This window comes from Myodes glareolus, chromosome X, assembly GCF_982192425.1.
Source record: "Myodes glareolus chromosome X, mMyoGla1.1, whole genome shotgun sequence".
Taxonomy (NCBI): Eukaryota; Metazoa; Chordata; class Mammalia; order Rodentia; family Cricetidae; genus Myodes; species Myodes glareolus.
In genome coordinates, this window is record NC_142053.1 from 48,240,939 (window position 1) to 48,267,707 (window position 26,769).

General features: G+C 41.3%; 1 protein-coding gene across 1 annotated transcript; it reads right to left on the bottom strand.

Annotated features, from left to right (window-relative positions):
- Positions 1–3,948: 3,948 nt before the first annotated feature.
- On the bottom strand, positions 3,949–25,725 carry Prps1 (phosphoribosyl pyrophosphate synthetase 1). Its single transcript, XM_048428514.3, has 7 exons — positions 25,447–25,725; positions 13,782–13,965; positions 12,427–12,525; positions 10,526–10,650; positions 8,120–8,293; positions 6,621–6,780; positions 3,949–4,979 (listed from the first exon to the last, which is right to left on the bottom strand). The coding sequence occupies exons 1-7, from the start codon at positions 25,566–25,568 to the stop codon at positions 4,887–4,889; spliced, it is 957 nt and encodes a 318-aa protein (XP_048284471.3). The 5' UTR covers positions 25,569–25,725; the 3' UTR covers positions 3,949–4,886.
- Positions 25,726–26,769: the final 1,044 nt, after the last annotated feature.

Below are 26,769 nucleotides of genomic sequence, written 5' to 3' on the forward strand. Positions count from 1 at the left end.
TCTTAGTCCATTGTCATCATGGCAGGGAGCATGGCAGCAGGCAGGGGTGGTGCTGGAAAAAATAGCCAGAAAAGAAAATGCTTGAGTCAGGTGTGGTGGCGCACAGCTGTGACTTTAGCGCCGGGGAGCTGTAGGAATATCAAGGGACTAAAGCTACATAGCAAGGTTTAGGCCAGCCTATGTTCCCCGAGACCCTATCGCAAAATGAAACAATAAAAACGGTTTCTTTCTTAGTCACAAAACAAGAAATGAAAAGGAGTTCGGTACCTATCGCAGACAAATGGGTAGAGGATGCGGTAAATATACATAAAGGGGTATTATTCAGTTACAGCAAAAACAGGAGACCCTGCCGAAGCGTGGACCTAGAGGACAGTATGTAAGTGGAGAAAGAGACATACAGAACACTACTGCCTGGTCTCATGTGGACTCTAAAATGAAAATACCCAGAGGTAGAGAATAAAACAGTTTGCTGGGGACAGGGTAATGGGGAGGAAATGAGATGAGGTTAAAAGATATAAAGCACGGGCTGGCAAGACAGCGCAAATACAGGCACTTCGTGCCATGCCCGATCACCTGAGTTCAATCCCCAGGACCTACAGAGTAGCAGAACCTGTCTCCTGCGGATTGGTATGTATTCCTGCCCTGCTACTATAAATGTATTTCTTTGTTTTTTTGAGACAGGGTTTTGTTGTAATTTTAGAGCCTGTTCTGGAACTAACTCTTGTAGACCAGGCTGGCCTCGAACTCCTGAGAACTCCTGAGAGATCCGCCTGCCTCTGCCTCCTGAGTGCTGGGATTAAAGGCGTGCGCCACCACCACCACCGCCCGGCTATAAATATAATTTTAAAACAATTACATTTAAAATATTTGTATAGCCAGGCGGCAGTGGCACGTGCCTTTAATCCCAGAACTCAGGGGGCAGAGGCAGATGTATCTCTGTGAGTTCGAAGCCAGCTTGGTCTAGAGTGAGTTCCAGGACAGTCAGGGCTACACAGAGAAACCCTGTCTCAAAAACATCAAAAGAAAAAAGAAAATATTTGCCTGACTTAGGGGCTCATGACTATGATTCAAGCACTAAGCAAAGGCAGGGTCCTGAAATTCAGGCCAAACAATTTATGGGCCCAAGAATGCTTGGGAGCAGGCACCTTTATCTGGTGGGTGAGCAGCTATCTTGTCAGTCCTAAAAGATCATCTTTAGCCTGGTCTACAAAGGCTAATTCCAGGACAGGCTCTAAGGCTACAGAGAAACCTTGTCTCAAAAAACCAAAACAAACAAACAAAAAACCAATGGAAAACTACTGAAGTGTGTGTAACCCCAACAGATTATAAAAAGATATACCTTAACAAGATTCTGTTGAGTATTATGCTTTTACCTGACATAGAGGTGGAATAGAGGGATGGCTTAGCCATTAAGATGCTTACTGCTCTTGCAACCTGCAACTCCCAACTCCAGGTGATCTGATGCCCTCTGAGGGTACCCGCTTCTAAGTAAGCAAACTTAACATACCGACCTAATTTGTGACACTTAGCACAGATGGAGACCTGAAGAGGACTCCAGAGACATATCGCCCTCTTGCACGCTGACCTCTTTAGGTCCAATTGTACGCAGGTTGCAAAAAGCCTGGGGCCAATTAAAGTGAGTCTTTCAGAAGAGCAAGGGCTTCATTGGCATTTACTTATTTTTCATTTTGTGAAAAGCACCTATCACTAGATTTTCTTCTGCAGTACAAGAGAGATAATGCTTCTCAAAAACTCAATTCCAGGTTTTTCATAATAACCTTCAGTTTTAAGAGTCATGTACTATTTATTAATTGATCTTAACACTTTTAGTCTGATAATCCCGTTTTTTCTAAGAGGGACACTATGTGGCCTGAGATGGACTTGACTCATATTCATGGTGACCTCCTTGTCTCAATCTCAAGACCAGGCATGCACCCCACCCTTGTCTCCAGCAGAAAACACTTCTCCAGATCTGGAAAGAGGAGTTGGGCTCATCCAGTCTTATGGAAGCATTAGCTTTGCAAGCTGTCAAAAAGCCTTAGAGGACCAGTCAAATGGCCCAGCCTCCAGTGCCCGATGACACAGTTTGATCCCCAGGACCCACATGCTAGAAAAGTCCACTCATCAGAAAGTATCATTAAGAACAAAACAGACTAAAATATTCACTGTTGGGAGCTGGGTAGGGTGGGACACATGTTTAATGCCAGCACTCAAGAAGCAGAGCTCTAAGTTTGTAACTAGCCTGTCCCAGGTCAGCCAGGGCTACACAGGGAGACCTTGCCTCAAACACGATGACACAACCCTCCTCCCACCACTAAATGGTTGCTGGGTCTGGTGCCATGATTTTGTGCCTATAGGCACCCGCTGCAGATGATTCCTGAGAGCCACATGGTTTAAGGATAATTCCCCCAAGTTGTTCTGACTGCCACATGCACAGACTAAATAAATGCATTTTTAAAATAAATGGAAAAAACCCACTGTACAGTTGAGAATGAGTGGCACCTGCCTTTAATCCCAGCATTCATGAGGTAGAGAGAGGCAGGAAGACCTCGATTAGAGGCCAGATAGGTGAGTCTATCTCAAAAATAAAAAAAACACAACAAACCAATGTTTAAGACATTAGGGGTTCTCCCACTGCAGGCGCTTGCTTATGGCGCTTTCCTTAATGTCACAGGCAGTTGCCTTGCTGTAGGTATAGTTCAAAGTTAAAGAATGACCCCAGAGCCTCACCCTAGCTATTAGAGTTCCAGATCTTAGTGTGAAACCCAGAAATAAAACAATTCTTTCACTTTAAGTTGTGTTACATGAGATCTAATGCTACTGCACAATCCTGCCTGGGGCTTAACCATCCTTTTGCCCTGCATAGCCATACTATATACGCTAACTAACAGCCTATTAGTCCTTAGTTACCACATCAGCTGTCCATAACTTCATTTAATGACCCCAAGGCACAATAGTGATACTGGCAATTTTATTAATGGAGCTATAATTGCTCAGTTTTGTTGTCTTACAGTGCACAGCTTATAGACAAAACTCTATCACAGGTATGCCTGTATAGAAAAAAACTACTATATAATATGGTTCTATAATACCTAATGGTTCCAGGTAGCCAATACGGTTCTTACAGTATTATCTCTAGATAAGTAACTACTGTATTCTGAAATGATGAACCTTGACACACTGATTCAGTCCTTCAGGAAGTAGCATAATTAGCTCCCTCATCTTCCAGAAAAAAAAAAGTCACAGCTTACTCTAATCCACCTGGAATCACTTTTGTGAAAAGTTTAACTGCATTACAGCTATCCCCATTAACAACAAAAGCATAGTGAAATAAAAACTCAACCCAGGTTTAAAAGAACCAAAGACCTGGGCACTGATGGCGCAGCACTCGGGAGGCAGAGGCAGGCAGATCTCTGAGTTTCAGGCTAGCCTGGTTTACAGTTCCAGGACAGCTAGGGTTACACAGAGAAATCCTGTCTCGAAAAGGAGCATTGTCCAGCAAACTCTAAAATCACTAAGAATGTCAAAGAAAACACACATTCTTATATAGTCACGCACAAAGAAACCCACTTGGAATGCATCATAATTTACGTTGAAATTGTACATGCTTACAATCACAAGTCTTATTTTGAAGGGCTGAACTTAAATGCCAAACACTGGTGTAGGAGGCAAAATTGGTTCAAAAGGAATAAGAATTTAGATCCCCAGGAATAAGTAAGTGGCAGAAACCCAGAAGGCATTATGCATCATATAGTTCAGATACACTGCACAGAATTAGATTGTTTCTAATTCTCAGCAAACTTCAAATACCTTAAAGTCTTTCCATTGTTGCTTTGCTTTCTCTTTAAAAAGGTGCCTAAAATGGCTAGGAAGAAAAGAGATACATTGGACAGGGAGACACCAAAGACAAACTTTCTGCAGAGAAATCAGTAGATGACACAGACCAAGTTGCATACATTAACAGACATTTTATTAAGTTCTCAACAAGAGACTATAACACCAAATCATTTAGCAGAAATCTGTTCAATTGAGAGACTAAATGGATCCAAGAAAGATGAAAATTAAATACTTAAATACGTAATCAAAAGGCACTAAGACACCACCTCAAACCTACTGCCACAGTGGTAATAGGCTAAGGAAGACTACACTACAGCAAGGTATCTATCTAATGTGAAAGCTAGCAGCTACATATCAAGAAGCAAGTTTGTCTTACAGAAGATTATGGTACAAGCACAATGATCACTGAGTCCAAGATATTTTTGGCTAGGAAAAGGTCAAGATGGCTGAAGGTAAAGCCAAATGGAAAGGAACAGGTGTAGAGAATTCAAGCTATAGAGCTAAACAGACAGCAATGGATCAGGCTTCTTCCTCCCAAAAGTTAATTAATTACTGCATCGAGCTACCTGCCCCTGTCTAACAGGGTGCTCAACTACTGGAACTATGTTTAAGGATGCTCAGGGTTCTTGCTACAGTTTAGCACAAACCTCTGAAAATGTATCACATATGGGTTGACTTTGTTGCTAGTCATTCTGAATGAAGAAAAACCCCAAAGCATTTGCATGCAATGGAGTATGAGCTCTGTCAATTATATCCTATGGACCTTGTGGAATATTCTCAATAGTCTATACATCTTTCAGCAGCTGACCTCTAGTTAAAGCTGCAAGGCTCACAAAATAAACAAGCAAGGCAGGATGAAACAACACATCCTAGGACATCCTAGCAGTTAACCATAATCTGTCTTTTTCCAATTTAGGCTAAATTCTAATGCATCTAATGTGGGAAGTAAAAATCTACACTGGAGCAAGCTGGGTCTTCTGCTGAACTCAAATACCAAGAAACATGAGGGGTGGGGTTGGTTTATTTTCATAGCTTCAGAAGTTTTTCTGTTATAAAGGAACATGGCTGAACAGGTAGGAGACAGACTCGCCATTGTGGGTTCTTCTGATGGCTTCTGCAAGGATCATGGAGATGTCAATCACCTACAAAGGCAAGAAATGTACCAGGTCAGTATGCAGGGACAGAGTTTGCTGGTCCATCTGCAGCCTAGAAAGCACCCTTACTAAGAATCTAGCACTAAGCTCTTCCTTTTTCAGTATAATTACTTAGAAAGAGTTAACATGCTAGTAATAATGGGACAAATACAAGATCATCAAAACATTGACGCTGTACATGTAGATGTAGTCCAGGTCTGAGTGTATAGCGCCTGAAGAGAAGGCTGAGCAATTAAGAGAGCTCAATGTTCCTTCTAGAAGATTAGAGTTCAATTATCAATACAATTCGTGTAGCTTACAACCACCTGTAACTCTAGCTCCAGGGAATCTGATGCCCTCTTTTAGTCCTCTGCAATAACCTGTGCGTGCGCGCACACACACAAAATGAACGAATAAATGAATAAAATTAGCCAGGCGGTGGTGGTGTCATACACCTTTAATCCCAGCACTCGGGAGGCAGAGGCAGGCAGATATCTGTGAGTTTGAGGAAAGCCTGGATTACAGAGTGAGTTCTAGGACAGCCATGGGTTCATAGAGAAATGTTGTCTTGAAAAACAAAAATCCTAAACACAAAACACTAACAGGAATGAATATACCTGTAATCATAGTACTTGGGAGGCTGAGGCAAGAAAACTGCAATGAGTCTTAGGTCGCCCTAGTCAACAATGTGCTGTTTAAAAAAAAAGCAAAAAACAAAATTCACAAAGACGCTGTAGAGATGGCTCTTTTTTTTTTTTTTTTTTTTTTTTTTTTAAAGAGTGCTTAAGAGCGTTTGCAGAGGACCTGAAGTGCTCAGAGGAAGCTCAAAAACCACCTTTAGCTCCAGGTCCAGGGATTCAATGTCATCTTCAAACCTCTGAAATTCACACAAGCACACGCATACAATCAAAAATGTTAATTAAAAAAGTACACGGGGCTGGAGAGATGGCTCAGAGGTTAAGAGCACTGCTTGTTCTACCAAAGGTCCTGAGTTCAATTCCCGGCAACCACATGGTGGTTCACAACCACCTGTAATGAGATCTGGTGCCCTTTTCTGGCCTATAGGCATGCATGCAGGCAGACCACTGTATACTTAAATAAATAAATCTTTAAAAAAAAGAAAAAGAAAAAAAGAAAAAGTACACAATGCTGGATGCGATCAGGTACACCCTTAATCCTAGCACTCGGGAGGCATAGGCAGGTAGACTTCTGAGTTTTTAAGGTAAGTAGGACCTTACCTTAAAAAAAAAACATAAAACAAAACAACAAACAAACAAAAACAAAGGAAGCCAGGCTCTTAGCTTCTTGGGAGACCGAAGCAAAATGATTTCAAAATTGAGACCTGCCTGGGCTACAGAGTGAATTCAAGGCCAGTCTGGGCAACTGAATGAGAGGATACCTTAAAGAAGTACAAAGGAAGTAGGGCTCTGGGTCCATTCCCAACGCCATAAGAAAAAAGAACAAAGGATGGCTTCAGAAGTCCAGTGGTATAGTCCTTACCTACAGGAGCAAGACTCTGGGTTCTATTCCCAGAACAAAACAATCACAGATAAATCCAAAGAAGTTAAGCTTCATTATTCACACATCTGACTTAACATGCTACCTGCAAAGCACTGAAGGTAATTTTGATTCTGGATCCACCCCATTCACCTGTATTTTGGAGCAGTGTTTCATCTTCTCCTCCTGAGGTATGGTATTGGTGACTACTACTGCTTCAAAGCATGCGTTGTTGATGCGAGAAATGGCTGGGCCAGAAAAGATTCCATGAGTCAGGATAGCATAAACTCTGGTAGCTCCGGCTGAGAGAAGTCTAGAGGAAAAAAGCTGATTAATCTGACATGCAACTACAGAATCTGAATCCTAAAGAAGAAAGAGTATTAGTCTGTCATAGCAGAACAGTAGCTTAAGTAATTTAAGCACAAACTTATGTTTCACAGGTCTGGAATCTGACAAGGTAGGTTTCATTTTGAAACATTTTTTGCCCTGGTGAACACACAAGATGGTATGTACCATCTTGTGTGTTCACCTCCTAGTACACATGTAAGGATATTATAGCAAGCACTTTCTTCTAATAAGGTCACTAATTATATATAACATGAGGGTCCTGTTCTCAAGATCTCATTATTTAAGTCTAAGTGTCCCGCAAGGGTAATCTGCAAAACCACACCTGGGGCAAGAAGTCAACATATTAATTTCAGGGGGACACAGTACTGGCCACATCAAGGAGTGAAGACTGTGCTAAGCCTTATCTTAGCAGAACTTACAAAATTTCCAGGGGTAATCTGTGTTCTTTTTCCTTTCTGATTGGTAAAAAAGAGAAATGTCCTTCAATGTTATCTGGAAAACTACATGATAAAGATATGGTACCACAAGACTGAAAATCTACTACTCTGAAAATAAGCTTAACCAGGAATACTAGCATTTGACTGTGCTTGCTGCCCAGCCTGCTGACCTCAATTTGATCCCTGGGACCCTCAGGGTAGAAGGAGAGAACCATTCCGAAAGTTGTCCTCTGACTTCTACATGCTTGCTGTGGCATGTGCATGTATGCACACATACAAAATGAATAAATATATGTAAAGAACATCTATGGATTTCTAACTCATCAAAAAAGTCAACAGCGTATAATAATGTAAATATAATTAATGTTGCTGAATTGGATGGTTAAAAGGGCAAATTTATCATCTAGAAGTTGTTTTGACTATGCTTGGATTTAATAACTTTGGGTTTTATAATGGCAAACATAATATATTTTCAGTAAAAACTAGATGTGGAATTTGGACCTTTCTGTGATCTAGCAACGTGTGATTCAAATACTGACTCACCAGAGCTCCCAGTCAGCCACGTAATCATAAGGGAAACAACCCAGTCTGTGGTAGATTGTATTACTAAGAAAGGACTTTGGAAGGTAGTTTATGTGATAGACTTGACTTCTGATAGTAAGGATATACTTAATATAAAAGCAGTGTCTCTTTATAAAAACTAAAAATCTGAAATGAAAATACTTATTCACCTGTATGTATAAAAAGCTAACATGATCAAAATATCCCAAAGTTATTTACCCCTTCAGTTGTGTTTCAAAAGAAAATCAGCAAAGCAGTAGTTAGCTTCTTCCTTCAACTACTACTAGCCCAACACCCTGTACTCACTTGTCAGCGGCATGACAGATTGTACCACAAGTGTCAGCCATGTCATCCACAAGAATAGCCACCCGATCCTTCACGTCGCCTACTAGCACCATGCGGTCCACTTCATTGGCCTTCTTCCGTTCCTTGTGAATCAAGGCAAAATCCACATTCAATCGGTCTGCAATGGAGGTCACTCTGTAAGATAGAGAGGTCCAGTTAAAGATGCATATGTGGCTTCCAAGGTAAAAGTGGCTTCCGATGCTGGAAGTGTAGTTCAGTGGTAAACAGCTTTGTCTAGCATGCATGAGGGCCCTGGGTTCCATCTCTCTTACCCACTTATACAAAATAATGGGTTTTTTTTTCCTAGTGGAGAATAGTCCTTGAAACTAAAACAGATCCCAGAGCTAAAAAAAAGCAAAAATCATTGACATCTCAAAAAACAAACAAACTGAATTTTATGGATTAATGCCTTTGTAATATCAATGGCAGTATAGGAATGTCAAACATATACCATTCATTTTGGAGATGGGGTAGACGTACCCTTCACCAATCCTGCGAAGCAGTATATGCTAAGGTACATATTAGTTTAACAGATTGAAGGCAGAAGGAAAGAGAGATCTTATTAGCTAGTGCAGGAGTACATAGATTGCCCCAATCCCATCATGGAAGACTTGTGATTCTAGAAGCAGTGATACGTGAATCTGAAGCTAGGAGTGGAGCAGCGCCCACCCTTTCAATGCATGTCCATACACTCATCTCTCCCACGATGGTGATGAAACACCACCAATGGTAAAATAGCAACTGTTACCTGCTCAACAAGCTTGGGATTCCTTCTACAAGTGCTAGAAAGAAAATTAAACCAATTAACCAGACAAACAGGGCATGTTACTACAGCCCAAATTATCAAACACAAAGAGAACTTTTCTTAAAGATAATACAAAAGCCACATTAAAAGCCTGGCTAGAAGACACTGACAACGAGATACAACAGAGAATTCACTCAAGGAGAAAGTCACTCAGTGCAAATGACAATAGGCTACCCTACCCCTATGATGTGTGCCCATGCACCAGTGTGTAATCTTTGTCACAAAGAAAAGACTCATGCTTCAGACTTAAGTGTTTTTAAATGTAACATTGATCAAACTTTAGTACTATGCCCTGAACAGGTCAAGAACCTCTGACCATACATATAAGGTTTGAACCATAACTCTAGGCAATGCTTCTCCCTGGATCTAAAGGAACCATACCTTGTACTCTCTCTATTATTACTGCTTAGGCATAACAGAGGTAACTAATTTACTTGGAATCATGACATCCAAGACAAATGCATGATCAGTTATCTCAAGTGTTCCAAATTGTTCATGTTCACTGGCCAACACATTCAGTCCCCAACAAAACAGAAAAGGGTTGGGAAAGTTAACACAGACACCGTTGAGTGGAGAGCTACTGTGAAAATTACAACCACACTGGTATCCTTACCTACTCCCCAACCCTCCCAACCCTGCCAAGACAGAAGCGAGCAACACTCAACTGGAAAATTCTCCATCACTAGGAGGTAATTAGAATAAAGAACTACAAACTTATGCCAAACTTTAAAAAGACCTGTTTGATTATTTCAAATTATTTTCTAAGGCCCTAAGAAAGATTCGAAGATGGTGCTGAGGAAGTTAAGCTGAAGAGTGACCTGCCTATATAGGGATGTCTTTATACTGTCGCCAGAATACACAACTCAAGTTCCCACTTTAGCAATTTCACTCAACTTATTGAGATTAAAGAGATGGTTGAGAAAGATTTGATTTTTTTTGAATTTTTCATGATTTGTGTCACTTTTGGCAGGTTCTAACTTAGTTTTTTCTACTCATCTGAGTCTCATAGTCCTTCACTCTATTTCCACAATAAGAATATGGGCCATATTTTTATAAGCAATCCACTAAGGAAATCAAGGCTCTAAGTCTACATTGTCTGAGCTATAAGTACTATAACTGCTAATCCTTGGCAATAAATTGGATTAAAAAAATTTAGGGTCCTGGCTTAAAATTAAAAACCATACATGGTATTTCCCCTTCTGCTTAGTAATTTAATCCCAAGGATCAAAATGGCCTAACCAACAGCTCTGTAAACCTTACTTATTCATCAATATGGAATTTAAGAATAAATTGATTGCACATGAAATGTCCTACCCTTCCTGATAAAGTTACAGCAGTGTTAACTCTGCAGTGCCAAGTTACTGATGTTAATTGTAACAGTCATGGCAATGACTACTCAAGCCAGCATAGAGTGAAAACTATATCCAATCCATGTTCTAGCCACTGGCACATCCAATCTGAAGTTGTGAAGTGGCATGTCGATGGGAGAACATCACTTTGGGATATTACCATCTGAAAGACTAGCAGCACATTATTTTTTAAGAATACTATTATAAACATACCTCTTGGCTCCACCAGCATCAGGTGAGACAATAGTACAGTTTCTCCACTCAGATATATTCTCCCTTATCCACTTTAAGACAGCTGGCTCTGCATATAAATTGTCCACTGGGATATCAAAAAAGCCCTGGAAAAAGAAGCTGGGTCAAATTTAGCTATTTATTTCGGTTTCTTCTCTTCCATTTATGAAAGGCTAACATAAAGAAAGTGGATTCAGAGATAGTCTGATTGATGACCTGAGGATTTTGCTCCCTGGGACTCACATGGGAGAACTGACTACTGAAAGTTCTACATACACATGATTCCAACACATGTACATCCAAGAACAAGATCAATCAATCAATGTAATAATAATAATAAAAAAAAAGGTTGGTGAGATGGCTCAGCAGGTAAAGGAGCCCAAGTTTGATCTTGAGAACCTACTTGGTAGGAGAAGTCCTGTAAGTTGTTTTCTTACCTCCACATGCAACACAGCATGCATGTATCCGTGTACATATACATGCACGCACACAAAATTTTAAAAGGAACAATTAAGTTAATGAAAAATACCTTACTACAATATTCAAAGTATTGGGAAGGTTAAGCTCAAGGGTAAAAATCCCCTTTCCAGGCAAGATCAGCAATATCAGGCCTTAGCTAACCCACACCTAATCACAGGAACAAAAACGAGCCCTTATAAACAGTCAAGTTCAGTCAAGTACTATGAATTGCCAAGTCAGTATGTTCAGACTCACAATTTACATACACTGCTTTATGCCACTTGGCATTTGTGCTGGCCAAACTGATGAAGCAGTATGGCATACACACACACACACACACACACACACATATATATATATTTGGTAACAACTACTTAGTGAATGATTATACAGAATAACCAGAAATCAGGAGATAGGTGTTTTAATTCTAGTTGATATAAACCAGTTGTATTTCTCAATTATTTCTTTTTTTTATAGGATGAGCATACTCCTGTCTCATGCACCTTGTATTACTCAAATGGTAAGTGCCGAGAGTTTATACTTTTTGTTTGTTTGTTTTGAGACAGGGTTTCTCTGTAGCTTTGGAGCCTGTCCTGGCACTAGCTCTTGTAGACCAGGCTGGCCTTAAACTCAGAGATCTGCCGCCTCTTCCTCCCGAGTGCTGGGATTAAAGGTGTGTTACCACCACCCGGCTGAGAGTTTATATTCTTAAACAGGGTTTACACTACAGCAAGGCTGGTTTGGAATTCAGTTTCCCTGGCTGGCCTTCCAGTGCTAAGATTATAGATACACACCACCATTCATTGCAGAAAGCTTCTCTAGATAGCATAAAATAAATGTGGCGATTGATTTCTCTTGCTCTGGGTTTCTATAAAAAATCTTTAATGCCTGCAGCTCTAATTTAAGACTGATTACTCAAGGGGAATAATCTTTTTTTTTTTTATTTTTCGAGATAGGGTTTCTCTGTAGTTTTTGGTGCCTGTCCTGGAACTAGCTCTTGTAGACCAGGCTGGCCTCGAACTCACAGGGATTCGCCTGCCTCTGCCTCCCGAGTGCTGGGATTAAAGGCGTGCGCCACCACCGCCCGGCTCAAGGGGAATAATCTTGATAATAGCTACCATTGTATCAGCTACACCAGTCTTCAGTCAAGTATATCAGAATTAATATTTTAAAACCATAATAATGAACACATATTATGCTCAGAAGTAACCTATCCAAGGTTATGAAGTTAACGTGCTAGTATGTCTAAGGAAAAGCATCCAGACTAGTTCTAATCCCAAAGCCTATGTCCTAGCCATAATACCAAACTGTCTTACTAACTTCTAGCTTCAGCTTCCAGTCTCTAGAATGCAGATGTGCACCACCATGCCTGGCTCTCCTCCCACTTTTCTAACTCTCAGTACTTAGCTTCCTTCCAGTGGTACCTGAATCTGAGATGCATGTAGATCCATGGTGATAATATGATCCGCTCCTGCGACAGATAGCATATTTGCAACAAGCTTAGCTGAGATGGGAGCCCGGCTCTGAATAGAAGTAAAGAAAAAAAGAAAAAAGAAAAGCCAAGATGAAAGCAGTTCATTTGCTTGAGAAACATTTACCAAGTACCTAATATTGTAAAGACATCATATCACCAAGAAACTCATACAATATGGCCATTGATCTTATAGTCTAAACTAGCTTAGAAGTCTTGGCCCCGTTGCCTCAGTCTTTTGAGTGCTGGGATTACAGGCATATACCCTGCCCCCTGTTCCCCCCACCTGAGGTTTTCTCCCCATAGCCCTGGCTGTCCTGGAACTGGCTCTGCAGACTAGGAAGGCCTCAAACTCAGATATCTACCTACTTTTGCCTTGCTAGGGCTAGGATTAACCAGACAATAGGTTGCCAGGGCACACATTGCCTTTAATTGCACATGTGAGTTCAAGGACAGCCTGGTGTACAAACCAAGTTCCAGGACAGGTTCCAAAGCTACATAGAGAAACCCTACCTAGAAAAACCACAAAAGAAAAAGATATATAGTTTAGTAGCCGAGCACTTGTTTAGCATGTGAGGCCCTAGTGTAATATCCAATAAATAATACAACACACACCTACGAACACAAAAGCATTCTGCTACAAAAGATTGGTGGTTAATCTCCTTTGGGGGGGGCTAGTTTTTTCGAGACAGGGTTTCTCTATGTAGCCCTGGCTGCCTTAAAATTCGCTCTGTAGAGCAGGTTGGCCTTGAACTCAGAGATCTGCCTGAGCCTGTCTTGGCATCCTGAGTGCTAGGCTTAAAAGCGTTTGTCAACACCATCTGGCTATTGATTAGTCTTAACAATTAATATTTGTTGGTTGAATGAAAGTTAAAATAACTTAAATAAAATATACAATATAAATTAGATGCCTGTGTCTTCCGGGACAGGCTCCAAAGCTACACAGAAAACCCTGTCTCAAAAAAAACAAAAACAGCAACAACAAAAAACCCCATTTTTAAATGCTCTGATATAACTGATAGCAATGTTTCTCTTTCCCCTATGTCAAAAAGATTCTGGAGCCGGGTGGTGGTGGTGCACACCTTTAATCCCAGCACTCGCGAGGCAGAGGCAGGCAGATCTCTGTGAGTTCCTGGTCAGCCTGGTCTACATGGTGAGTTCCAGGACAGCCAGGGCTGTTACACAGAGAAACCCTGTCTCAAAAAACCAAGATCCTGAACTGAAGGTACAGCTCAGTGGTAGAGCGCTAGCCTAGCATTTAGCTCTAGGTTTGATCACCAACACTATTAAAAAAAAATCCATTCATACCTTATCCTTTTTATCCTGGCGGGCATAAGGGAAACATGGGATGACTGCAGTAACCCGGCTGGCCGAAGCAATCTTGCAAGCATTAATCATGATTAAAAGTTCCATTAAATTGTCATTTATTTCACCACACCCACTCTGAACAATGTAGACATCCTCTCCACGTACACTTTCTCCAATTTCCACACTAAAATAGAAAGAGAATGAGCATAAACAATGGATGCCACAGCATCAGTATTCAGGCATGCGATGCAAGCGTTATAGCTCCATGTGGATACTGATCACTTCAGACTGTGAGAGCACCTAAGGGAAGCGGTATAACTGGAAGCAGCGCATTGCCCAGCTCATTCCAGTTTACTATACAAAAATATTCTGAGCTTATAAATGAGACACAACATGAAAAAAAGAAACTTTAAAGTAAATTTGACTTTAAAGTAGAAAGTTGACTTATAGAAGCAATTGCTCATATGGAAAAGCAAAAGAAAAAAACCAAAAAAACAAGGATAGCCAAAATAATCCTGTACAATAAAAAAACTTCTGGAGGCATCACAATCCCTGACTTCAAACTCTACTACAGAAGTAGGAACTGAAAATAGCCTGGTATAAGAACGGACAGGAGGACCAATGGAAGCGAATAGAAGACCCGGATATCAATCCACACATCTTCGAACATCTGAATTTTGACAAATAGCAAAAAATGTCAAATGGAAAGAAGAAAACATATTTAACAAGTGGTGCTGGCATAACTTGATATCAACATGCAGAAGAATGAAAATAAACCCATATCACCATTTGGACAAATCTCAAGTCCAAATGGATCAAAGACCTCAACATAAAGCCAGCCACACTGAACCTTACAGAAGAGGAAGTGGAAAGTACACTTGAACGCATTGGCACAGGAAAGCACTTCCTAAATAACCCCAGCAGCACACACACTGGGAGAAACAATTAATAAATGAGACCTCCTGAAACTGAAAGGCTTCTGTAAAGCAAAGGACATGGTCAACAAGACAAAACGACAGCCTATAGAATGGGAAAAGATCTTCACTAACCCCACATCAGACAGAGGTCTGATCTCCAAAATATACAAAGAACAAGAAATTGGACACCAAACGATCACATAATCCAATAAAAAAAAAATGGAGTACAGACCTAAACAGAGAACTCTCAACAGAGGAATCTAAAATGGCTGAAAAACACTTAAGGAAATGTTCAACATTCTTAGCCATCAGAGAACTGCAAAACAAAACAACTCTGAGATTCCATCTTACACCTGTAAGAATGGCCAAGATCAAAAACACTGATGACAACTTATGCTGGAGTGGTTGTGGGGAAGCTGCATTGCTGGTGGGAGTGCAAGCTGGTACAACACCTTTGGATGTCAGTGTGGCGATTTCTCAGAAAATTAGGAAACAACCTTCCTCAAGACCCAGTAAAACTACTTTTAGGTATACATTCAAAGGATGCTCAATCGTGCCACAAGTACATGTGCTCAACTATGTTCACAGCAGCTTTGTTTGTCATAGCCGGAACCCAGAAACAACCTAGATGCCCCTCAAAGAATGGATAAAGAAAATGTGGTACATTTACACAACGGAGTATTACACAGCAGAAAAAAAAAACGATAGCTTGAATTTTGCAGGAAAATGGATGGAGCTAGACAACATTGAGTGAGGTAACCCAGACACAGAAAGACAATTATCACATGAACTCACTCACAGGTGGTTTTTAAACATAAAGCAAAGAAAGCCAGCCTACAAACCACAATCCCAGAGAACTTAGACAACAATGAGGACACTAAGAGAGACTTACATAAATCTAATCTACATGGGAAGTAGAAAGCAGAAAAAGATAAGATCTCCTGAGTAAATTGGAAGCATGGGGACCTTGGGGGAGGATTGAAGGGGGGAAGAGAGAAGTAGGGAGGGGAACAGAGAAAAACGTGGAGCTCAATAAATATCAATAAAATATAAAAAAAGAAGTGACTACACCATATAACCTCATATGGTGGCCATCAGGTATGGTATTAAATCTGTTATCAATGGTGACTATTGTAGTCACACATAAGGAAAAGTAGGGTGAGTCTCCTCTGTTCTGTACCGACGCTGCATAGAAGACAGTGTCTTCCCCACCATAGCGACAGTTCACGCCAACATAAATACTCATGCTAAAACTAAGGTACTCTACTAGGAATATGCAATGGTGAATGAAACAGATGCAGGCCCTGATCTCATTCTGTGCTAACTACTCTGACCTAAGTAGAAAGTCTTGTTTAATAAGAACTCACAAAGTGGTCTGGAGGGATGAATTAGTCTTTAAGATCATGAATTGCTCTTCCAGAGGACATGAATTCAGAGGGTTCACAATCACCTCTAACTTCAACTCCAGGGGCTCTGACACCTTTGGCCTCTGTGGATGGACACCTGTACTAATATGTACACACTCCGGCAGAAACACACTGACTACACCTGTACTAATATGTACACACTCCGACAGAAACACACTGACTACACAAAATAAATATTAGGGCTAAAGATGGTTCACTCTTACAGAGGACCTGAGTTCAGTTCCTGGCACCATGTCAGATGGCTTGCAACCAGCTGTTACTCCAGATTCAATAGGAACTATATACCTGTGGTGTGCATATATACATACAAACATTCACACATGCAAAATAAAAATCTTTGTAAAGATGAATATTTTTTTTGAAAACTCCAAAAGTACATTACTCTATCAAGTAGACTATATTTTACAAAATAATGAAAAAAATATGCTGATCCTTAGTTTTCTACCAATAAAAACATCTAAAAATAAAAAAGGGAGGGAGGGATGCTCAATAGGTAGAGTGCTTGTGTGTGGCTTTCATGACCCAAGTTCAATCCCTGGAATCCATGTAAAAGTGGAGTAGGAGAAACTAATTTCACAAAGTTGTCCTACGATATTCACACGTGTATGTGTGAACACACAAATAACAAACAAAAAAAACTTAATTGTAATTACAAAACTGGGCTGGTGTTGGTGGTGTCTATCTATAATTCCAGGACGAAGAACACCAAGGAATGATAATGCTAATTTTAAAGGCAGGATAGTTACATAAAAAGAGACCTTGTCTAAAAAAATAATAAAAGGAGCTGGCAAGATGGCTCAGAGGATAAAAAGCACTGGCTGCTCTTCCAGAGGTCCTGAGTTCAATTCCCAACAACCACGTGGTGGCGCACAACCACCTGTAATGAGATCTGGTGCTGTCTTCTGTCCCACAGGGATACATGCAGGCAGAATATTTTATATATATATATATATAAAATAAATCTTTAAAAATAAATAAAAATTTTAAAGACACGAGAAAAAGGAAGAAAAAAATCAACAAAACCAAAAGTTAGTTTATATGAGAAAGAAAACTCAATACCCATTGATAAACCTCTCAGAGGGCTAACAGAAACAACTGTGTAGGTAGGGAGGTGGGGAGGATCATCATATGGAAAAATTAAATAAAAAATTAGGTAACAAAACTAATACTAAGCTTAATCTGCAACAGAATTAATGCTAATTTTACAGTCTTCCAGTAACAGATAAGAAAACAGGTTACAATTCAATTTTATCAAGGCCAGCATTACTCAGATACTAAAACCAGATAAAGTCAATATAAAGAAAACCATTGAAAGACAGGAGAAAAGTAGATGTAGTCATGACAGAGCAAATAGAAAAGACCCTTTTATATATCTTCATGTTTAATCGTGTCAATATACTGATTGTTACAATACACCATAGCTTTACAAGAAACTATAGTTGGCATAAAGAAAAAAAAACTATACCCAGAAAGTTATAAAACAGAGTAAAAAATGTATTGCATATTTTCTCAAGTCTACAATTAATTCAAAATTCATTTTTGTGACACTGGGAATAAAACTTATTACATGATAGGCAAGTGATCCACCACTGACTGAATTATACTCTCTGCTTGCAAAATTCAAATTTATTTTGATTTTTTTTTGAGACAAGGAAGGACTCATGTAATTCAGGATGGCCTGCAATTTATTACAGAGCTGAGAATGACTTCAAACTTCTGAGTCTCCTGCCACCACCTCCAAACGCAGCACCATGCCTGTTGGCTCAAAATTCAGTCTTGAACTGGTGCACACCTATAATCAAGACACTATGCTGAGAGCAGCTTAGGACAGACAGTGAGCTCCAGCTTAGTCTGGGCCACAATTTGTGATCCTGTCTCCAAACAACTAACTAAACAAATAAATAGTAAAAATAACTGTGCATCATTCTACCTGTGTATATCACGTAACCATTACTGCATCTCTCAATTAAAGCTGAGGTAACAGAAGCATAAGAAAATGAAGGTTCTTTTGTGGTCAGTCAGAAGAACCTACTTTAACTGTGTATTTTCTGAGAAACTATGTAATGCTGTGAGGGAACTTGGGAGAGTTCCAATTTCCGCAGTTAGCCTGAAAATTGCCCAGCTCAGAGTGAGATTTGAGGGTATTTAGTGAAAAGTAATGAAAGCCAAGGTACACAGCCTGTCTCAAAAAAGGGAGAATAGTTCACCTCCAAGTATTTTCTCCCTAGCTTGTCACCTATAGTCTTTATACTCCTTGGATATATCTTTTTCTACTTCCTAGTCTCTATATTTCTTCCTGATATCTGGAATGCTCTTAACTATAAATAAATGACCAATCCTAGCACTCGGGAGGCAGAGGCAGGTAGATCTGAGTTCTAGAATAGCTAGGACTACAGAAAAATCTTGTCTCAGAAAAACAACAACAACAAACCACTTACCCATTTTTTAGGTCACCAATTACAATACGTTTCCTGGTAGTTTTTATTAACCATTTAGAACCATTAAAAGAACAGAGCTAAAGATGTAGCTCAATTGGTAGGGTACTGGTTCCCCAGTATTCAGAAGTCTTGGTGTAGATCCCACCTAGGTGTGGGTGCAGCCTTAAATTCCAGGGTGAGGCAGGAACATCAGGCTATATAAGGAATTTGAAGATAGCCTAAAATTGTCTCTAAAACAAAACAAAACAATCGAGAACTTGTGTATCTCAGTGGTTAAGAGCACTGGTTGATCTTGCAGAAGACCCAGGTTCTGTTCCCAGTGTCCACAGGGTAACTCCCAACCATCTCTAACAACAGTTCTAGGGACCTAGTGCCCTCTTCTGGCCTCTGTAGGCATCATTGGGCATAGCATGTGGTGCACAGGCATACATATCAGCAAATAAGAAAAAAAGGTAACATAAAACTATCAAATACTTATTCTCAATGGATCTTATATGCATTCTGGATCAAACATACTTAACATAAATTTAGCTGGGTAGGATGACACATACCAGTAAGCAAAAAACTCTGGAAGCTGAAACAGGAGGACTGAGTTAGAGACCAGCCTAGGATACAAATTAAAGATCTTATCTGAAATAGAAAGCAACAACAAAACCGTGGACCAGTGAGACGAGACGGCTCAGCAGGTGCGATACCTGCTGCAGAACCTGACAACCTGAGTTCAATTCTCAGAACCCTGTGCCAGAAAAGAACTCACTCCATTGCGCCCCTCAATAAATAAATAAAATGTAATAAAGAACTGTTAGGTGCCAGTAAGGTAGTCCAGCTCATAAAGGTGCTTGCCACAAGCCTGATCACTTAGTTCCATTCCTGAAATCCACATGGTAAAGCAAAGAATCGACTTTCCAAAGTTGTCTTCTGACCCTCACACTTACAAACAATAAATATGTAAATTATTTTTAAAAACCACACATTTATAATAGAACTGAACACTGACTAGTTCTTCAATATTTAGGAATTAGTATTTTTTTATGTGTGCATATTGTGCGTGTGTGTGTGTGTGTGTGTGTGTGAGAGAGAGAGAGAGAGAGAGAGAGAGAGAGAGAGAGAGAGAGTTGCGTTTAAGTCAGAGGACAACTCTGAGCATCGGTCCTCACCTTCCAGTCTTTTTGCTGTATATAGGGCTGGCTAGCCTGTCAGCTTCCAGGGGTTCCTCTGTGTCTACCTCCCATCTTCCCAAAGGATCACTTGCGGGTTCATGCAGCTTTAAGTGGGCTCTGGGGATTCAAACTCAAGCCCTGTGTTTATTTTGAGGGTTCTACCACAAAAAGTTAAATAGGGGCTGGAAAGATGGCTCAGTGGTTCTTAACAAGAACCTGAATTGGTTTCCAACATTCAGTCAGTCACCTGTAACTCCAGTTCTAGGAAATCAGACACTTCCCTCCCTCCGCTGTCTCTCTCTCACACACACAGTTTTAAAAAAGGTGAAAGTGATTCTTCCAGTTATTCTCACCATTCTGGCTAGTCTCTTCAAAACACTTGGTCAAGTCACACTGCTATCTTATTAATAACCAAATTCTGAAAATATTCTTTGAAGTTCACATAGGTCAGAGAGGTCCAAGGAGGCCTTTCTACAAGAACTATTTGCATGTGTTCCAAATAAGGCTTAGAAAGGCATGGCATCATACAGGACTCACTCGCTGACTTCATGTTTATGGTCATTGAGCACTTCAAATGTGGCTAAGACAGCATTTAAGGGGCTAAGGCAAGAGGATTCATAAAGGGCATCCTGGGCTACAAGGAAGTTTGAACTAGTTTAGATTACCTGTGACTTTGAAAACAAAACAAAGCAACCAGGTTGACCTAGAGCCCTGAGATCAGCCCGCTTCAGCGGTGAGAGTGTTGGAATTAAAGGTGTGGTCTTTACTCGCACTTCCTTGAGAGATTAGATTGACTGATAAAGTGCTACAGTTCTGTGGCTCAGGCATTCTACTAGAACAAGTATTTCCAACAATTGAGCAACTTCAGAAATGGCTAAACCTGTCCACTCCTCTTGCACATCTCCCCTCTTTGACCCAGATCTCCATTCTCCCAGGAGAAGCTGGGTGCACAAGGCCAGCTTTGCCCTCTATATGTGGTATCGGAGGTCTATCTATGGCTGTTGTTTCATTAAAGGACCCAGAATACCATGTGTTCCACACATTCACTCATTACTGTCAGGTTGTTTGATTAGGAGTTAGAGAACAATTTCACAACTGACCCTAGACAGTCTGCTAGGCTTAAATGAGTCTTCAAAGCATTCAAAGCAGGGAGGCTCATCACCTTATACAAAGCTGCAAACATGAGCCAATACAAAAAAAACCCACCCAAAATTATTATATTTTTCATGCTATTCTTTATCACTGTGTAAATGACCCATCCATACATAAAACCTTTGGGAGTTTCTATATGGAAGTCTCTAGAGAGCTGTAAGAAAATAAAAACATGTTACTTATGCCTCTATCCCTTCAGCTGCCAGAAGCCAACGGATACAGATAAAGTAAATCCAAACAAATTTTAGCAATTATTGGCAAAATTACTATAGTACTTGATTCTATAAGACTTAAAACAAAAAAAAAGACTTAAAATATCTATTTTAACAAACTTCTCACTTTTGTAACTACAGAATATACTTCAAATTTTTTACTGGAGTAGGGAGTGGAGCTGAGGAGGAACAGGGTTTTACTATGTAGCCTAGGCTGGCCCGGAACTACCTCTACCTCTGTAGATCAGACTGGCTTCTGACTTAACTGCCTGCCTCTGCCTTTGGAGTGTTAGGTGTGTGCCACTATTGCCTGGTTTCAAATTCTTTCTTTAAAGCAGATGGGTTATTAATTATGAAACCTCATAATCTAGATTTTTCCAGGAGAGAAAATATTTTCTTGTCAAAATAAAGTCCAGCATTTTGTACAATACATGCCAACAATAAGGAAAAGGGCAAAGATTTCCAAACAAGAATAATTATTGCCAGTTTAAATATCTAAAAATATATGACAAATATAATAGCATCATTAGAGGTTAGTCCTTAAGATTTATGTGTTCTAGGGAAACTGACAGTTCAAGAGTCCTTAACTGAGTATAGTGGCACACACCTTTACTCTCAGCACAGGTAGGTGCAGGAAGAGATGTGAGTTGGGAAGCAAGCCTGGTGTACATAGTGAGCTTCAGGACTGTCAGAACTAAACAGTGAGACCCCTGTCCCAAAAAAAGAAAGGAAGGAAGGAAGGGAGGGAGGGAGGGAGGGAGGGAGGGAGGGAGGGAGGGAGGGAGGGAGGGGGAAGGAGAGAGAGAGAGCGAGAGAGAGAAAGAAAGAAAGAAAAAAAGAAAGAATAAGAGTCCCTGCTGCTTTGTTCTTCTAGAAGACCCAATGTCCCATCAGGTGGTACCCATAACTCCAATTCCAGGGCATCTAGTGCCCTCTTCTGGAATCTGCAAGTGCCCAAACATGTGACACACGCCCCCCCCAACAACACACAAACTTACACATAAATAAAATAAAATTAAAAATTTATGTTCTAGTCTGCTGTGGTGTCCAACACCTTTAATCCCAGCACTTGGGTGAGAGACAGAGGCAGGTGGATCTCTGTGAGTTTGAGGCCAGCCTGGTCTATAGAGTGAGCTCCAGGACAGCCAAAGCTACAGAGAAACCTTATCTCGAAAAACCAAAACCTAAAAAAAAAAAAAAAAAAACGTTCTGAGATAAGGCATGGTGGTGCAGGCTTGTTAATTGGACTGAGGAAGCCAAGGCCAGCATGGTCTACATAGCAAGTTCTAGCCAGCCAGGTGTGCTCCAGGCTCCCCCATCCCACATAAAAATAAATAGATAGATAGATAGATAGATACCACTTAGCAACTCAACACCCAACCTCCACTAACATTTTTAAAAATAATTTTGCTTAATAACCAACATTTCAGCCATTTTTCAAAGCCAAACTTATATTCAGGGCTGGAGAGTCAGTTCAGTGGTTAAGAGCACAGGCTGCTCTAGCAGAGGATTCCCAGATCCCACATGGCGGTTCACAACCATCTGTGTGATCCAGTACCGGGGACTGTAGTGGCATTTCATCTGTGTTTTAATAAACAAAGCTTGCCTGAAGATCAGAGAGTAAAACAGCTCCACTGGCCAGCCTTACAGACCAGACAATGGTAACACACATCTTTAATCCCAGTAGCCACACCAGTTGCATAGAAAGCAGGCAGCTCTCAGTCTCATTCTGAGATTCTTTTTTTAAAAATATATTATGTATACAGTTAGCCAGAAGAGGGCACCAGACCTCATTACAGATGATTGTGGGCCACCATGTGATTTCTGGGAATTGAACTCAGGACTTTTGGAAGAGCAGGCAATGCTCTTAACCGCTGAGCCATCTCTCCAGCCCCTCAACTGAGATTCCTGAAGAGTGGCTTGCTGCTTTGAACCCCAATTTCTCTCTAAGCTTTCATTAATTGTGCTTCCCGCATTGCGCTGAATGAAGTACGATTAATAAAGACTCAGAGATAGATACTGGGGTTCAACCTGAAGATCAGAAAAGCAAAGCAGCCAGCCACTGACTCTTATCTCGACCACAGTCCAAAAATGGTGATCCTGCCTCCAGGAAACCTCAGGATGAGACTGTGACTGAGGTGTTTCCTCCCATTTCTTCAGGCATTTTATTTATTAAAATAAAAATGAAATGCCACTACAAGGGATCTAACCACTCTCCTGACTTTAGCAAGCACCAGGCATGCATGCCAGACATATCTGCAGGCAAAACACCCACACGCATAAACTAATAAGACAACAACCTAAAAGTCTTATTCAAGTTGCTTTATCAAAATCAGTCAGTAGAAAACTGTTGCTCTCTTCTCCCATGACCAGCAACCCAAATATAACCTCGGGTTCTGGGGTGTTGCACTAGGCAGAGGATTAACACAAGGACAAAACAGTCATTTCTTTTCTGAAAACAGGGGAAGACTCAATAACCAAAAGGGTCAAAGAAAACCTCTAAAATGAAAAACACTTTGTCCCCTAACTAAACCATCATTCTCAAAGTCTGGGGCTGTTTTCTAGAGGCCCAGGAATAATAACAGTCAGAGGTAACAAGCAGCTTGCACTCCTCTTTTGACTAAGGTATTTATTGCCTGGCTACAGATGCTTGTGTTTGCACTAACATTTGCATCACAATTAATAGCATACTAATCCAGGAGCAGTCAGCCGTTACAAATGAACTTTAGCTAGGTCTAAAAAAAAAAAATTATAGCTAGCTGGGCTGTGGTGGCGCACGTCTTTAATCCCAGCACTAGAGAGGCAGAGGCAGGTGGATCTCTGTGAGTTCAAGGACAGCCTGGTCTACAAGAGCCAGTTCCTGGACAGGCTCCAAAGCTACAAAAAAGTTATATTTGGAAATCACTTTGAAGATACAAAACATTCAGAAAAAAATAAATCTTATGTAATTTAACTGATCATTCGTTTTTAAAAAAATGTCCCCAACAGATGATGTAAGATTGTAGGCTGTAGGGGTAGTGATGGCTCTTGCCAGTAATCCCGTTACTAAGTAGGCAAGGAGGCAAGAGGATGACTACATGTTAGAAACCTGCAGGTGATTCCCCCTCAAAAAGCACCCTAAAAACAAAATCCAAAAAACTCAATGAAAAAAGATTTATGGCCTGTGCTCTATCTACTGTGGGAAACAACAAAAAATAGTGCATGAGACCCAGAACGCTACACGTACGACTGGAAGGGGCATTGAAGTAGGTAACCTCTCACATGGTCCAATAGTGCACGTGGACCATGAAATTGGGGCTAGAGAGTGAGTTTTGTTAGTAATTAATATTTGAGAGAGGATCTTCACTATGTGGTCCGACGAGTCCAGAATTGGCCTCAAGCTTGTGGCTGGCCATCCTCCTGCTTCTGCCCAGTGGTGTGATTACAGATTACAGGTGTGTGAGACTATACACGCGAGCGCTGGACGAGGAGTTTTAAGGCAAAGCATCAAAAAACAAACAAACAAACAAGCAAACCAAAAAAAAAACAAAAATACCCCCCAAATTTCAATTCACGTGTAAGTCGTCCCTACATCCCCACGCACGTAACACGGAGAAGAGGTGTGCCTGTAGCGGCATTGGGAAACGTCAAAAATTCCAATTCCACAATTTAGCTTTCCCCAAGACTTTCGGGATGACTCAGGCTGGGATGCTGAAGATCAAGGATGCTGAGCTAAAGCACCACTTCATCCTACCACCTCGATTTAAGTTAAGGGTGGCTCCGATTCCTCGACAGACAGATTGCAAAGATAGGGAAAAAAGCCGACGCTTGATAATCGAAAGGAAATGGTAACATGTTCGCATACTCAGAACATGCTTCCCTTTACACCAAACCAGAACGCTCCCATTTCGAATCAAAAAGCTTTCCGACTCTAGTAGAACAAGACCACGAGGGGGCTATCAGAACGCGGTAGGTTCTCTGATGTGTACCAGTCAAAGCGCACCAAAGCGAACCGAATCCAGCCTACTGGCTCCACAGTGAAGAGACAAGCCACGTGTCCCCAGGGCTGAAACTAAGCGTCAGTACCCCTTCAGGCGCTCCGGGGGGGCATTACCCGCCCCCATTAGATCCTCCATCCCCAACCTTCAAAGGTAGCATCTACTCCTGCCCGCTCCATCTTGGCTTCACCTAACCGCACGGCGAGGATAAACGAGACCCTCGGGCGAGGTAAAATAACGGAACAGCCCACGGGACAAGCTAACCTCAGCGGCCCCCTTCTGCCCTCCCTCAGCGCCCCCGAACTCCCGCGGCCACTCCATCCCCCAAGGTCCCGCCGCCCGGGCAGGTGAGGCGCACTCGGGATGCCAATTTCGTCCTTACCAGGTCTCCTGGTTGCTGAATTTCTTAGTCACCACCTTGCCTAGCTCCAGGCCCAGGCGGTCAGCAATTTTCTGTGATAAGTCCTGGTGGGAGCTCCCGCTGAAGATTTTGATATTCGGCATTTTGGGCAACTACACGGACGCGCTCTTTGCTCAGTGGTTACTGCCGCTGCGGAGACTGGATCGTAAGTCAGCCGGTATCCTGAAAACCCACCGGACCGCGTTCCTACTCCGCCATCTTACATTCCCGCCCAGCGCGCGGCTCTAATTATCTAGCGCTGAGGGGGCGGGATCACAAAGGAAGTGTCCCACCCAGTCTTTCCAGATTGGCTGGGCCTGAATGGGGGGAGGAGTCTTCCGGTAACGTTGCCGCCCAACTACTCTATTTGGCAATTGGCTAGAGGGCACGAAAGGGAGAGGCTAAGAAGTAGTCCCGCCTCCTGCTAGCACCATATTAGGGCATTGCTAGCTGGAAAGCGTGGAGCAGGTTCTCTGGGTGTGAAAAGATGTAGGTGGAGGAATTTTACCCGTAGGGCTAGATCTCCCCTCCCCCCACTAAAATGGAAATCATCCCTATTGTTTCTTTTGTTTCAGATCAAGAAACCAAATCCATTTTCCTTTAAATATATCTGTCTTAGCGGGATGGAAGTCATGTGAGTGTGCAGGTTTCTGGTCCGGATTTTTATCTCGTTGTAAGTATGGGGTTAAATTAAAGCACTTTTACATCACAAAGACAGCCTTAACGCAGGCGCATATCACCCAAAGGACTTGTTTACCGGCTCTAATTACCAAGTGTAGTTTTTACCTGAAGGGCAAGTCCCGGGGGAAAGTGTCTGCAGGCAACTCCGGGAAAGTGACTGCAGGCAACTCAGCCTGGCACAACGCAGGAGAAAGTTGCATTTCCTTTCTGACTCTGGAGTCTAGTTTGTTCCATCAGAGAAGGAGTGTGGCTTTTCCCTAATATATAGGTGATAAAATTCTGGTTACCTAATGCTTGGAAGAAGAAAATTTAAAAATATTATCCATGAAGAGCCCCGACGGAATCAGCAAAGCATTTAGGTCTGTTGGCCACATTAGCGATCTTTTGCACGCTTTTATTACTTCTATGATAATAACTTGCTAACTGGATCAATGCAAACCTTTATTTTATTTTTTAATTAATTTTCTATCCCAGTCTGGCTTCTAACTTGGTATGATCTTGAACTTCTCCTACCTCCAGCTCCCTGGTGTGGGATTACAGAAATGCACCAGCATGCCTGGTTTGTGTTATGCTAGTAATCAAGCCCAGGACTTCATGCATGCTAAGCACGCACTTTACAAATGG

Coding starts and splice junctions, on each gene's coding strand:
- Prps1 (XM_048428514.3), bottom strand. CDS start 25,568: ATGCCGAATATCAAAATCTTCAGCGGGAGCTCCCACCAGGACTTATCA. Junction 8,294..10,525: donor GATGCTGGTGGAGCCAAGAG/GTATGTTTATAA, acceptor TCTATCTTACAG/AGTGACCTCCATTGCAGACC. Junction 6,781..8,119: donor ATCTGTCATGCCGCTGACAA/GTGAGTACAGGG, acceptor TTTTTCCTCTAG/ACTTCTCTCAGCCGGAGCTA.